Source organism: Scardinius erythrophthalmus (genome assembly GCF_964197995.2).
Source record: "Scardinius erythrophthalmus genome assembly, chromosome: 2".
NCBI classification, from domain to species: domain Eukaryota; kingdom Metazoa; phylum Chordata; class Actinopteri; order Cypriniformes; family Leuciscidae; genus Scardinius; species Scardinius erythrophthalmus.
The window spans coordinates 40635682-40649521 of NC_138222.1; the positions used below are offsets into that span (position 1 = coordinate 40635682).

At 39.5% G+C, this 13840-nt stretch overlaps 1 protein-coding gene across 2 annotated transcripts in view; it reads left to right on the top strand.

Moving 5' to 3' along the window:
* nfatc3a (nuclear factor of activated T cells 3a) overlaps window positions 1-13840 on the top strand; it is a 91268-nt gene that overhangs the window by 19056 nt on the left and 58372 nt on the right. For both annotated transcript variants that reach the window (XM_081359553.1, XM_081359554.1), the window contains exon 2: window positions 11678-12863. In XM_081359553.1, coding sequence (XP_081215679.1) covers window positions 11678-12863 — 1186 coding nt within the window. The remainder of the gene's footprint in view (window positions 1-11677; window positions 12864-13840) is intronic.

Consider the following 13840-nt stretch of genomic DNA (forward strand, 5'->3'; position numbering starts at 1 on the left):
CGAAAAATTGCTGAAGCAGTGTACTGCGTCTTCCGGTTATTGCGTTCACCATGGCTGCCTGTTAATTATCACTGGACTACTTCGCTCTCGCATCTCCCAAAAGTTTCTTTTTTTGTTTGTTTTCTTGATTCCATTTTAATGGTTTAATTAAAACCAATTATTTAAAATGTAATGATTTAAGCAAAACTTTCTTCAAAGGTTAAACCAAAGTTTTATTTTGACGGGTTGCCGTGTAGACCTTTGACAGGATGCCATGCCGTCTCTCTGTGTTTTATGATATCATAGTTTTTCTCAAATGAAGCTAAAATGCTGCTGAAGTGACTCTCAGAGCGGCTGTATTGATGAAGTGCATTAATGTCCTCATATAGGCTGAAAACATTGCGAGCGTCATGCGTGCCTCAGTGTGTGTGTGGTAAATGAAAAACAGTGCGTCTGTGCCATTCATTCACAGAGACATGCAGAACATGCATGATTCCTATTTAAATAGTCTTTATGCGGTTTAATATTGACAGACACTGGTCTATATCGCGATTTTATTTAAGTTTACTGACCTACTTTTCATCTAAAGGTAACTAAGTAACCTCCGGAAGTGCCAGTACACTGCTTGGCGATTTCAAACGTTCTGAAACCAGGAAATGAGATAAAGGCCTATATGTCTCGCGATAGACACGTAATCAATATCAATAAAAAATGCATTCGATAAAACATTCGATAATATATATTTTTTCTTCGTCGGAAGAAACCAGAGGTTGCGAAGCAAGTTTGGTTTCATGAACAAAGGCACTCACTTTCTGTTAACCTAGCAACGTAGGGAGTGACACGCTAACAGACAGAAATGTAACAGTATCAAGATTGGTTTTAGACTTATTTTACATTTTAATTATTCGAGTTTTCCATGGTTATGTTGACATTTCTGCCTTTATAACTGAGGGGATTATAATCAGAGGAAGGTTAAGTTTGAAATAAAAATGTTTAAATGTAATATATTTTTCTACTGGTCCTTATTTTAAATAGGTCATAAAAAATATCCATAATTATCGATATCAACCGATATGAAACACTTGATACAGTTGAAACTTCGTGATACAGTTTTCGCCCAGCCCTATGTAATATACATAATGTAAAAAAAATCAACTTATGTAGGCTACATTATGTATTATAACAAATGCCTGCAGATGGTGCCAACGTGATTGTTGTTGTTACACTTTACAGCAGATCAAATCTTTGTTTCATATAGGCCAAACAACATTTAATTCAAATGTCCACTTAATCTTTATTATTTGGTCACTTCTTTATGATTTTTTTTTTTTTTTTTTTTTTTTTTCTTGAACAAGAACATGTGGACATCAAAACATGCAAATTCAAAGTAAGGGTTTAAACTTTTATTTTGAAATTACATGAACAACAGTTCGCACATATTGATGTATTCTCCTGTGTTGGCTTAGGTTTATAAATGATTTACGTTACAAATATTGTGAAATGATGCACGTTGTGTTCGAATGCTATAAGAAACCCAAACTCACAGCATATGCAGAGATGGAGTTTGAAACGCTCTCCATGCATGTAAATGATAACAATGCAACACTTCGCATGAAGCACAAAACGTGTCAGACTTTATGCATTCCCAAATGCACGTTATTGGTACCCAAACAAAGAGCGCATGGGTTAATAAAGGCTTTCTAGAGCAGGGGTTTTCAAAGTATAAGGCAGTGGGCCTCCCTTTTGACACAACTTACCCAATGGCAAAAAAAAAAAAAAAACACACACAGCAATATGTAGAGTGATCATCAGTCTTGGGTCTGTTACAACTAAGCAGTATGTACTTGCTTCTTGGAAAGACGACTAGTCATCTTTTTCACTTCCTAAAGCTACGGTTTAATTTGTAAAAAAAAAAAAAAAAAAACTATTTGCTACTCTAAAAATCAATTTGGGAAATTATGGGACCTATTTATAGAGCCTGCTCACAAATAACCTGTGTAGGGTTGCAACTAACAGTTATTTTTATTATAAATTCACCTATTGAATATTTTCAATGGACCAGATAATAGAAAAGTAATTTGTGTGAATTCATTACCACAAGCAAACCAAAAAAAAAAAAAAAAAAAAGCCTCTTACAACTCGGTCTGATTGAATAAGCATCCAACATCGACTATTAGACACACATATGTGCACACACTCGTATGCAAGCTTAGACAAAGGCAGAATTGCTCTGTTGTGCGCACACACTCCCGCTGTGGGTCTTATTGTGTTCTTAAGCGGCTCGTTGTGCGCTACAGAGATGTCGGCGCTACAGGTGTGGGCTGCTCTGTGCGGTTTGCGTCAGAGAACTCAATGTTTAGAAGTGACGGCACTCTGCCAGCAGTTCTTAGAAGCAGGTTGTGTTAGGAGGCAGCTTGTTCGGTCAAGCGAAAGCTCTTATTTAAAGTCTTCATCATTCATTTTTATTTTATTTATAATGATTTGTTTGGGTTAAGGCCATTTGTACAATATAGGCTGATGTTTGATCTGTAAGAGAAACCTTTCGTTTATGCGAATGTGTTCTACATAGGGAATTCCGGATTAGGTTGCACCATTTGTCTATGCATGATACTCACAAGCACTCAGGTCAGGACGTTGTGTAAGCAGTTCAGGAATTTACCCTCTTTGAGGCAGGTACATGCATATCTTATAGGAGTTCACACAGGCTGTTGGTTCAGTGGGTAAATTCAAATTAAGGTATTTCATGTCGAAGATGTAAGTACAGTGTACTTGTGCTTATGACATTTTCACGGTGGCCTAAGGCTTAATTCTTGAGGTATTGCATGATTTTCACAAAGAATCAGCAAAACAAATGACTCTGGAGAGAAGCTAGGAAAGCAAAACATCATGTGCAAGTAGGAAAATTGCAAGACTTGAAAATGAAGCCAAAATGGAAAATCGAAGAAAGCAGGACGTTCTCAAATTAGGCTTGAGTGTTTAAAGGGATAGTTCACCCAAAAATTAAAATTTTGTCATCAGTTACTAACCCTCAAGTTGTTCCAAACCTGTATGAGTTTCTTTCTTCTGCTGAACACAAAATAAGATATTTTGAAGAATGTCAGTAACCAAACAGTTGATGGGCCCCATTTACTTCCATAGTATTTATTTTTCCATAAAATGGAAGTCAGTGGGGCCTGTCAACTGTCTGGCTACCAGTATGCTTCAAAATATCTTCTTTTGTGTAGAAAGAAATTCATAAAGGTTTGGAACAACTTGAGGGTGAGTAAATGATGACAGAAATCAAGCGTAGCGTCAGTTCTGGCAGGTCACGTTAGTCAAGCTCGCATCAGCTGATCCACGTCTACCTATAGGAACACGACGCCTATCACTGTATACATATATAAGCTCCTTCAGTATTATCAGCAGCTATCGCGTTTCTCAGGAGCTCATTTCCCTCCTCCATGCACAGCTCCTCCTCTCGTCAGTCGGGATTTGGCACTCTAAATATCCCTGAATCAGACTAAAATTCTCTAATTATGTTGTGCATTAAAATTAATTAATGATATCTGCAATACATTCATGTTGGTTCTGTTCTGTTTACCCTAAGGGGTTATTGCTGCTCTCCCTGCTCTTATCCATGCTAGGCTGCATGGATGCACAGGGAGTTCTTGCCCAGAACAGAACCATACCGCCAATCCAAACTGCATGCTAATTGTCAATCGTATTTGACGATAGTGGTCCTGACAGAATTTTTATTTTTGGGTGAACTATGCCTTTAAATGTTGTTACACCCTTAAGTGGTCTGTTTTCCTACAGTAACTTCTCAATAAACCGAAATGAGTTCCTGAAGTAAGTGCATTCCTCAACCAATAAATTACCCAGATGCCATTGCTTCATCAAAGTCAAAGCACAGCACAGATATTGCAATTTAGGGCTTTTCACACTTTAAATACCTAACCCATGGTCAATCTAAATCCTGGTTAAAAGGATTATTATAAAAAAAAAAAATAATGTCATGTTTCACACATCATACTTTACTCTGGGTTAACAATTAATACTGGGTATTCATAAACAGACTTTTCACACTGTACATTCCTAAACTCTGTGTTAAGGTCCTTAGTTGCATATTTGCGTTGTCATTGATTGGCGAGAACAACACGTGATCTGTAGTTAACATAAAGGCTCTAGCATTGCATATCCTCATATTATAGGCCTCGTTTACACTGTTAGTGAAATGTGACCCAATTCCGATTTTTTTGCTCATATGTGACACAGATCGGAAGTGTGCTATGACAGTGTAAACAGGAAAAAAAACGCATACATTCGGATATTTCGAGATCGGTTTCAGGCCTCGTTCATATGTGGAAATAAATCAGATATAAATCAGATAGCCTATGTGCCAATGCGACTGTCATGTAAACAGGCAGATATGGATATGGATATGGATATGGGTCACAATTGAAAGAACGGACGGTCAAAAAAATCGGATATAGGCAACCAATCAGAATTGGGCATCAAGACCTGCAGTTTAAACAAGGCCATATATTGCTGACTGTAGTTTTTCCTGAATGGACTCTTTGGACTATGAAGGTATGAGTGAAACGTCTCTTCTTCACTCCAACTGACTCAGATTACTGTTTATACAACACACGTTATTGTAGTGTTGTCAAAGTACCGGTACTTCGGTACCAAGTCGGTACTGAAAATGTGACGATACCAGCATTTCTGTAGTACCGGGTATATTCGGTACCCACTAATAGTCCGCTGCTTTAAAGGACAAATCAAGTGAAAAATGAACCTAGGGGTAATTAACACATGGTTACCGAGTCGATCGTTCCCTGCGATGCGTTTTCATGAAAATCGAATGTAAAGAGTTTTATTTATAAAAACAGATTAGCTCATAACACTAGTATATAGGGCAGAGAGTAAGTAAAAGTAAATCGCTAGTTAATACCACTAACAAGGCTCAAAATAGCCTCACACTAACACGGGAGCATAATGAGGGTCCCTACATGCAAAACGAAGCATTGAGAACTTTGTAAGTGTACAGACAGTTTAATAAGAAGATACTTTATAAAGACAGTACATTACGTGTTTACAGGCAGGAGCCATCTTGGAAAACAGTCTCGACTAGTCGAGGCACGAACGCCGTGCGATGTGAGCTGGTCGATAGGAATTACGTTTGTGAAATCTAATGTAGCACGGCGTTCGTGGCTCGACTAGTCGAGACTGTTTTCCAAGATGGCTCCTGCCTGTAAACACGTAATGTACTGTCTTTATAAAGTATCTTCTTATTAAACTGTCTGTACACTTACAAAGTTCTCAATGCTTCGGTTTGTATGTAGGGACCCTCATTATGCTCCCGTGTTAGTGTGAGGCTATTTTGAGCCTTGTTAGTGGTATTAACTAGCGATTTACTTTTACTTACTCTCTGCCCTATATACTAGTGTTATAAGCTAATCTGTTTTTATAAATAAAACTCTTTACATTCGATTTTCATGAAAACGCATCGCAGGGAACGATCGACTCGGTAACCATGTGTTAATTACCCCTAGGTTCATTTTTCACTTGTCACTTGTTTTTCACAAATCGCTTCCATGTTTTTATCTAAGCGCGGGGCTCCAGACTACCTTTTTTACTTTGAGCAAAGTCTGTAGCCGATATATACCACGATATATAAATATATAGTGTCTGTGTATTAAACTGCAAAAAGACTATTTAAATATTAACCCTGCATGTTCTGCTTGTCTCTGTGTGAATGAATGGAGCAGACACACGGTTTCATTTACCTCACACACACACACACACACACACTGAAGCACGAGTGACGCTCGCGCTGTTTTCAGAATCTGCTGCCTCACGATATGAGGACATGATGAAATTCATCTCCAGAGCCACTCTGAGAGTCACTTCATGAGCATTTTACCATTTAATTTGAGAAAAAACTATCGTCATATCATACACACACAGAAACTCAAAGGTCTTCACGGCAACCCATCAAAATAAAAGTTTGGTTTAACTTGAAGAAATTGACAGAAATAATTAGGCTTTTTTTATAAGCAATATTTACGTTTAAACAGCATGTAGCCTTTAATGCTCGTATGTATCATTTACTTATGATTACCGTCATAAATAAAGTCATTGAATTGAATTTAATATTTTTTTAAGTAGTTAAATAAAATAGAAAAATAATTCCAACAGATTTTGCTGTGGTACCGAAATTGGTACCGAGAACCGTAAAAATTTAATGGTATCGGTACCGACTACTGGAATTTTGGTACCGTGACATCCCTACGTTATTGTGATTATGAGGCAGCCGATTGGCTGTCTGTTGCAAAGCATCCAGCCTTAACTTTCTAACACCACATTGTTTCACAATGTACAAGTTTGACCACATGCAGGGTTAACACCACAAATAAAACCCTGGGTTAAAAGCAGTGCTAACTCTGCTTTTAAATTACAAGTATGAAACGTTCCTCTGCCCAGTGTTGAAAGCGTGGTTTAAAACAATGAAAAGCCCTTTCGATGTTGATTCATCTACCACAGTGTTTCCCAAATCTGGTCCTGGAACTCCTTTCCCCCAAAACACTGTACATTTCACTGTACACTGTACATGCTTTTCTTACACAACCATTTCAGGTCTTGGAGTTTCTTCTAATGAGCTAATGAGTTGAATCAGGTGTGTTTGTTTTGGGAGACAGACATCTGAAATGTGCAGTGCTTGGGTGATTTGAGGACCAGGGTTGAGAACCGCTGATTAGGCCTGGGTGATACAACAGTATCTATTTATCAGCGGTATACTTTTAACGATAACACTAGAAAAAATGTTCGATATAACGCTCGACAGTTTCACTTAAATGTATTAATGTAAAAAGACATGAAACCACATAACAAGTTTGGTCCACCGTCCCTGGATCATAAATAGCGTATATCATATGCCTTGATAAAGTGTTATGAGTGACAAGTAAACTGCCAATAATTTAACGAGTTTTGTTGCTGTGGGAGGTTGCGCCATCGCCATGTGACATCAGAACACACAAACTCATGCCAAAATGGATTCTGTGCCTGCCGTCAATGGGGACATTATGAATAAAATTAATCTAGCGATGAACCTATTGCTTTCCCTATACTTGACATCGCACATCCTGCAATGTGACTATTGCGTATGTGCACATCGTGATATCGATGTTAAAACTATACATCGTGCAGCCCTACTTTTATGTGCTGACATGATTTCCCTTTCAATCCTGTTTCTGATATTGATGTCTTAAACCACACAACATGCACACAAACACAGACACACTGCAGCAGGTAGGGACAGTTGGACTCACCTCTGGGTGACTTTATTGGTGAAAGCCTGTGTATTAGGAGTGTCACAGACTGGGCAAGGCATTGAGTGCTTCTCAGCGCACTGCAGCGATTTCCCACTATTATTAGCTTAGGAACAGCAAAGCCTCTTAGGGCTCTTTATTTAACCAGATAGCCTTTCTGATGTGGATCTGAACAGCAGGCAACACTGAGACTCCATATTAGCCATATTAGTCATGATACTACACTTTTGCAGTTTTCCCCCATTTTTTTTTTTTTTTTGTGCGTGTGTGTGTGCGTGCATGTCTGTGCGCGTGTGTGTGCGTGTGCGTGCAAGGCAACGATCATCTTCAAGTATGCAATGTGTTTGTACTGCACACAAATAAAATACGACAAAGTTTGGGGTCAGGAAGATTTTTTTTTAAAGAAATTAATACTTTTATTCAGCAAGGATACACTAAATTGATTGAGAGGTTCTGTAAATACATTTAACAAAACATTATACAACTTTTGTACAACAACTATTTCAAATAAATCCTGTTCTTTTGATTAACTTTCGATTCAGCAAATAATCCTGAAAAAAGGTATCATGGTTTTTACAGAAATATTAAGCGGCTGTTTGATAATAATTTATCATTTGCCATCACAGGAATAAATCCAGAGCACTTGCCGTAATCGCTGCTGGTTTTCCACACTTTTCCACTTTAGATGATGCAGATGTCACAATCACATTACAGTATTTATCTTTATCATGTGAGCTGAGGGCCAGTGGATGGCCATACTGCTTTCATCATGATATTCATTAGCTCCGCTAGGGAGTCTGAAAGGTCTTTTGGGGAACGAGCCGTTCTTGGAGAGGTAGTTGTGTTGCTCATTACTCATTTTCTCTCTTTCTCTCTCTCTATATATATACACATATATTATATCACAGTCCTTGTACAAATTAAAAAGCATGTAAATGGTTTGAACTGACTTTATGCTCTATTGGTGAGTCTTCAAAGCTGTAATTAAGAGCTTTGTAGAACATCTAGAAAACCGAGGAAGGCCTAACAGCATATTTACTTTTGGCCTGAGCTGATGCAAATGGCCTTTTTGCCTGTCTGCTCCCTTCCTTCACAGACTTCTACTTTGAGAAGCAGGGTAGGGACTATCTCACCACTTGCACACTGGACATTTTCTGTTTCAGATCATATAGGTCATAAACGGGGACACTTCTGTCATCTGAAATTGGATGATTGTCATGTTTTTTAATGCATTATACTTTTATAAAAGGGTGTTCAATTAATAGACTATTGTAATGTTTTATAACTGTGGTTATAATTATTGCTGAGATCACACAATGCATTATAAGGTGCATTAAAAGGCATAACTGATGCATTAAAAATAAGTGTTAGTGAAGTGTTACCCTGTTGTTGTTGTTGTTGTTGTTGTTATTACAAAACCAAAATATTTTATACTGATTGGCTTGGCTATAGAAAGGATTGAATGACGACAAATTTCTGATGAAACAGGACCTGGTGAAAGCCAAATGATCCAGCACTCTGTGGGGCATTTTAGTGGCTGAATCACTTACAACTAAATAAAAATTCATTTCTATGTCCATTTTATATTGAAGCATACCCATAGCATTACAATACATGTCTCAAGCATCTCTTTACATGTCCGAACTGAGCCTTATATCAGACTCAAATCATCAGCCTGCTTTTCCACTGCTCCCAATACTCAAAGCTTTTAGTGCCTTTTTTCTCCTTTATTTTATCCCTCCATGACCATTGCATTTATTCATAGTGTTATGCTAATGAACTGGCAGCCAGCGTATGGTGGATTAATCAAAGCCTCCTTTCCAGCATAAATGAATTTCAGAGTGAAATTGTGGGTAAAAGAAAACATGGATTTTGCCTTTGCCGATTATCCCTTGGATTGGAAGATCGCTGTTGTAGAATGTTATTCTGAGCATGTTTTAGTACTTATACTACAGTGTGTGTGTCAGACTGATAGACTGAACCCCCAGTGGTCTGTTTCCCGCGGGGTCAGAGTTCACAGTTGGATTGGCATGTTGAGTCTTGTGTGACACGTAGGTTTGTCCCCCTTCCTGTCTGTCTAGCTCTGTCATCACAAATAGGCATGTCTTATGACAGTGAGTGTGTGGAGCATCTATAAATAAATTGATCAGATGGTGAGGGGTAAAAATAGAGAGATGAGAAATGGGGTAGAAAAACATAAAAGAGAGAAAAATAAAACTGAGTCAGTTAAAAGAGAATAGAGAGAAAGAGTGAGGGAAAGGTCATGATGACTTAATTTACAGTCATTACATGCATGCATTAAGCTAATGCTTTTCTCCCAAAGCAGCATACCAGTGGGGAATCAAGATAATATTTAACAAGACCTGATTGCGTTGCATTGTGAAACCGCAACGCTGTTTCTTTGACTCTGTAGGGCTGAATGCTGCTTGTAGAAACACATCTCACTGACTGCTCACTGCTGTCTGGCCCTGTCAGGCTCCCTCTGCCCAGTCACTGGAAGCTCATCAATAACCTTTAATAGACCACAGGCACAATATGCTCTGTGGGTGTGTGTCTGTACAGTATTAGAGCATAATAGCCATCTGTGTGCGTGTGTGTGTGTGCGAGCTGGCGTTATTAATAAGGTCGGTCTCTATGTGGTGACAGGCCAAAGCATACGCCTATGTGCGAATTTGTTTCCCGTGTGTTTTTTGCGCACGTCCTGAGATAGATGACATGTGCATGGGTTATTCCTCTCTGGATTTGAGCCCATTTGTCACCCCACCCACAATTCTCCCCATTGACTAACCCACTGGCTCTCTGTCTCATTATATCCGCTTCTAAATGGATCAGACTCTATGGATCTCTCTCTCTCTCTCTCTCTCTCTCTCTCTCTCTCTCTCTCTCTCTCTCTCTCTCTCATTGCTTCTCTCTCTCTCTCTCTCTCTCTCTCTCTCTCTCTCTCTCTCTCTCTCTCTCTCTCTCTCTCTCTCTCTCTCTCTCTCTCTCTCTCTCTCTCTCTCTCTCTCTCTCTCTCTCTCTCTCTCTCTCTCTCTCTCTGTTCTTCTTACCCCTTCCCCTTGCGCTGATACTGAGATATCAGTACCGTTTGTGCTATAACACTCTTATTGTTAACCTGTTGCTAGTGTTGTAGTGTCTGCAGATTCCCCAGTGGCTTGTTTGCAACTAGCCCAAGTCTTTCCTTTTCAAGGCTATCAGAACAGCAGTCCAATAAAGGAGAGAGAGAGAGAGAGAGAGGAGAGAAAATAGCCTGTTCTCTTTCATCTCCCTTATCAGCAGACAGACGCAGACCTTGAAGTGCCTCAATAGACAGTAATTATTTATGTGTTAGTTATACAAGCAATTACACTGTAAACTTCAGTAAACGTTATGCAGTTTCTGTGAGTGACATCTTTCACGCACACTTCCTGTCTATGCTGGTACTGAGTACCATAGTTCTGGTTTTCAGGCCCTAATGTCCCTAAAACTGTAAAATTTGCTTGTGCTGTTTTTAATCATTTCAGAAATTTCCCCAAACAAGTGTGTTTCTAATGCATAACCGAAATGTTTGCTATCTCTTTTGTTTACTCACTCTAGTGATTGTGTATTGTGCAATATGGAAATGGGTTATTTATATAAATGTTGGTTGTGGGTGTGGCGGGGGGGCTCTCTATCACTGCATTGCCACTGAAAAGGGTGCAGGAAAACTACCTTAACTGTGATAGAAATGACAATTTTATACTGGTCGGCAATCATATCGCCCACCTCTTGTGTACATATAAGCCTTTTACTTTTTAATATTTAATATTTTGCATTTAATCTTTTATTATATTTATGTATGTCTGTATGTATGCGACAGTTAAGTATATGGCACATTAAAGGCCTGTTCACTGCAACTTAAATGTTCTGCACAAAAATTTGGTTTTGATTTTTGCATGCGATCTGTCTGTTTAGACTTATGCGACAAAAAAAATTTGCAGACGGACTGAAAGACAATGCAAATTCACTCTCTGACAGTAGGTAGCACATATAAAAAAACAAAAATACAGCCCTTTACAAGGGCAGCAGTGCACAGCTTTATGTTTCTGACACCTGCTTGTCATGAAGAAGAAAGGAAGTCAAACTGTATTTACATGTTTTTAACAGCTGTTCAGATTTTTGTATTCATTATGGTGTTGATGAAGCAATGCCAAATACAAGAGTACAAAGACAAACAAGCCGGTTCCAGACTCTTCCTCTGCTTTTCATTGTCACTTAGCAAAATAGTCTGTTTGTGAGCACCACCAAGTCGTAGTTTTAGCAACTGCAGCTTCTCTGGGCATGTAGCTTTTTCCACAGTCTGTAAAAAAAACTGTTGCATTGATATCATGTATTGTTTTTGATTTGTGTTGTTTTTGTTTTATTTTTAGATCTAGAAACGGATGATAACACTTCATTTTACATCCTGAATGTTGGCCAACCTCCTTTGCTGGTGAACCAATCACACAGTCTCCAGCGGCATGGAGGCCCGCCCCCAGCCCAACTCATTGCCACCTCCCCCTCCCTGCAGGCCCACCAAAAGACCTATGAGCAAGGCTATGAGCATCAGGACTCTAAATACACGCCCACAGGGATGGGTGGAGGAGGGAACGGCCCACCAAAGGCCTTTGAATGTCCCAGCATCCAGATCACCTCCATTTCCCCAAGCTGCCAGCAGGAGATGGAGGCCAGCGACGATGAGATGAGAGCAAAGGGTCCGGATGGAGACTACCATGACAGACCTCTGTCTCGAGACCACCTATACCTGCCTCTAGATCATTCGTATCGAGATTCGTCCCTGAGCCCGAGTCCATGTAGCAGCCTTTCCTCACGAAGCTGGTTCTCAGACGCATCGTCCTGCGAATCCATCTCACATGTGTACGATGATGTGGATTCGGAACTAAATGAAGCAGCGGCGCGTTTTACCCTGGGCTCACCGCTCACTTCGCCTGGCTGCTCTCCACAGGCTGGACCACAGGAGGAAGTATGGCAACAGCAGCAGCAGCATCATCATCATCATCACCAGGCCTTCACTCACTCCCTTTCTCACTCACACGGCCATTCTCTCTCGCCCCGCCAGTCGCCCTGTCACTCGCCCCGTACCAGCGTCACAGATGAGAACTGGCTGAGCCCACGTTCACCTTCACGGCCCTCTTCGCGCCCGACATCGCCCTGTGGGAAGAGACGCCACTCCAGCGCTGATATATGCTGCCTGGGCTCTTTATCACCCCATCACTCCCCGACTGCCACTCCCGGCCCCTCGCCCAGGGGCAGCGTGACCGAAGACACCTGGATAGGAAGCCCATCCATGGGTATGTCCCCTTTCCAGTGTTGTCCCTCTGAGGCTGACATCCCCTCCAAGACCAGGAAGACCTCCCAGGACTGTACAGCAGCAAACCAGACAGGGAAGGGCGATATGAGCATGGATGATTCTGGGAATGTATCTCCTTTGCTTGACTCACCTGGTGAGGATGCCATGCATGGATTAAAGAAGGATGGATCTGGAGAGCAGTTTCTTTCTGTCCCATCTCACTTCACATGGAACAAACCCAAACCAGGACACACACCTATTTTCAGGTAAACCCCCTCCTCTGCTTTGAAGAGACACAAGTAAGAGTAACCATTATAGAGTTCAATGCTTCTTTCTTACAGGTGTTCATGTGTGTAGACATTAGCTCTTTTCTCAAAACTTAGAGAGCTGTATGCTACATTGTCAGTGGCCTTCTAAGGCAGCATCTAAACTGACAAAGAACATCATGTGACTGATTTGGCAGCAACTTTATTTTAATGGTCACTCACATGCAGCGCACAAATAGTGCTCCTTACACACATAGGAGACTCAACTTTCAGTTAGATATGGCCGATTAAAGGTTTATTTTATCTTATGTCTAAGAAGCAATGAATAGCAGATATTAAAATCCTATTATATTTTGTCTAAATAAATAAAACAAAACGCTACAAGTCATTTAAGGCATCACAACTTTATAAAATACAATAAGTATGGATAATCATAATGAGATTTGATTTAACAGTGTTTTTAAATATTAACTAAGTGAGTGTTTGATGATGGCAAAGGAAATCTGAGGGATTAAAAATATGGGGGATTTCGATACCGATAAATTTATATGAACTAAAAGAAAAATGAATAACAATTAATCACTCCTAACATTTAGAATTTGGAATCATAAATACAAAAATGTTGAATCATAAGTACAAAACACACTATGTTGTTGTGGAAACAACATAAAGACAGTATTTAAAATATCTGACTTTAGCATTTACTTCAGGGAGTGAAAATATGAATGTTAAATAGCAAATATTAATCTCAGAAACCAACTTGTTATTTTTCCTTCAGCCCTAATTAAAGTATTTTTAATATCAGCTGATAACTGGTATTGTACCTTTTATATTGTGCATCCTTACTCCAACAGAGTTTAGCTTGTTGCTAAGATAAAAATGCAATATTATAAGCACAAAAATCACACAGGGCATATAAAAATACTGACTATGGAAATAGCCAACTTTTAAATAGAGCTACAGCTGTTTTTAGGACA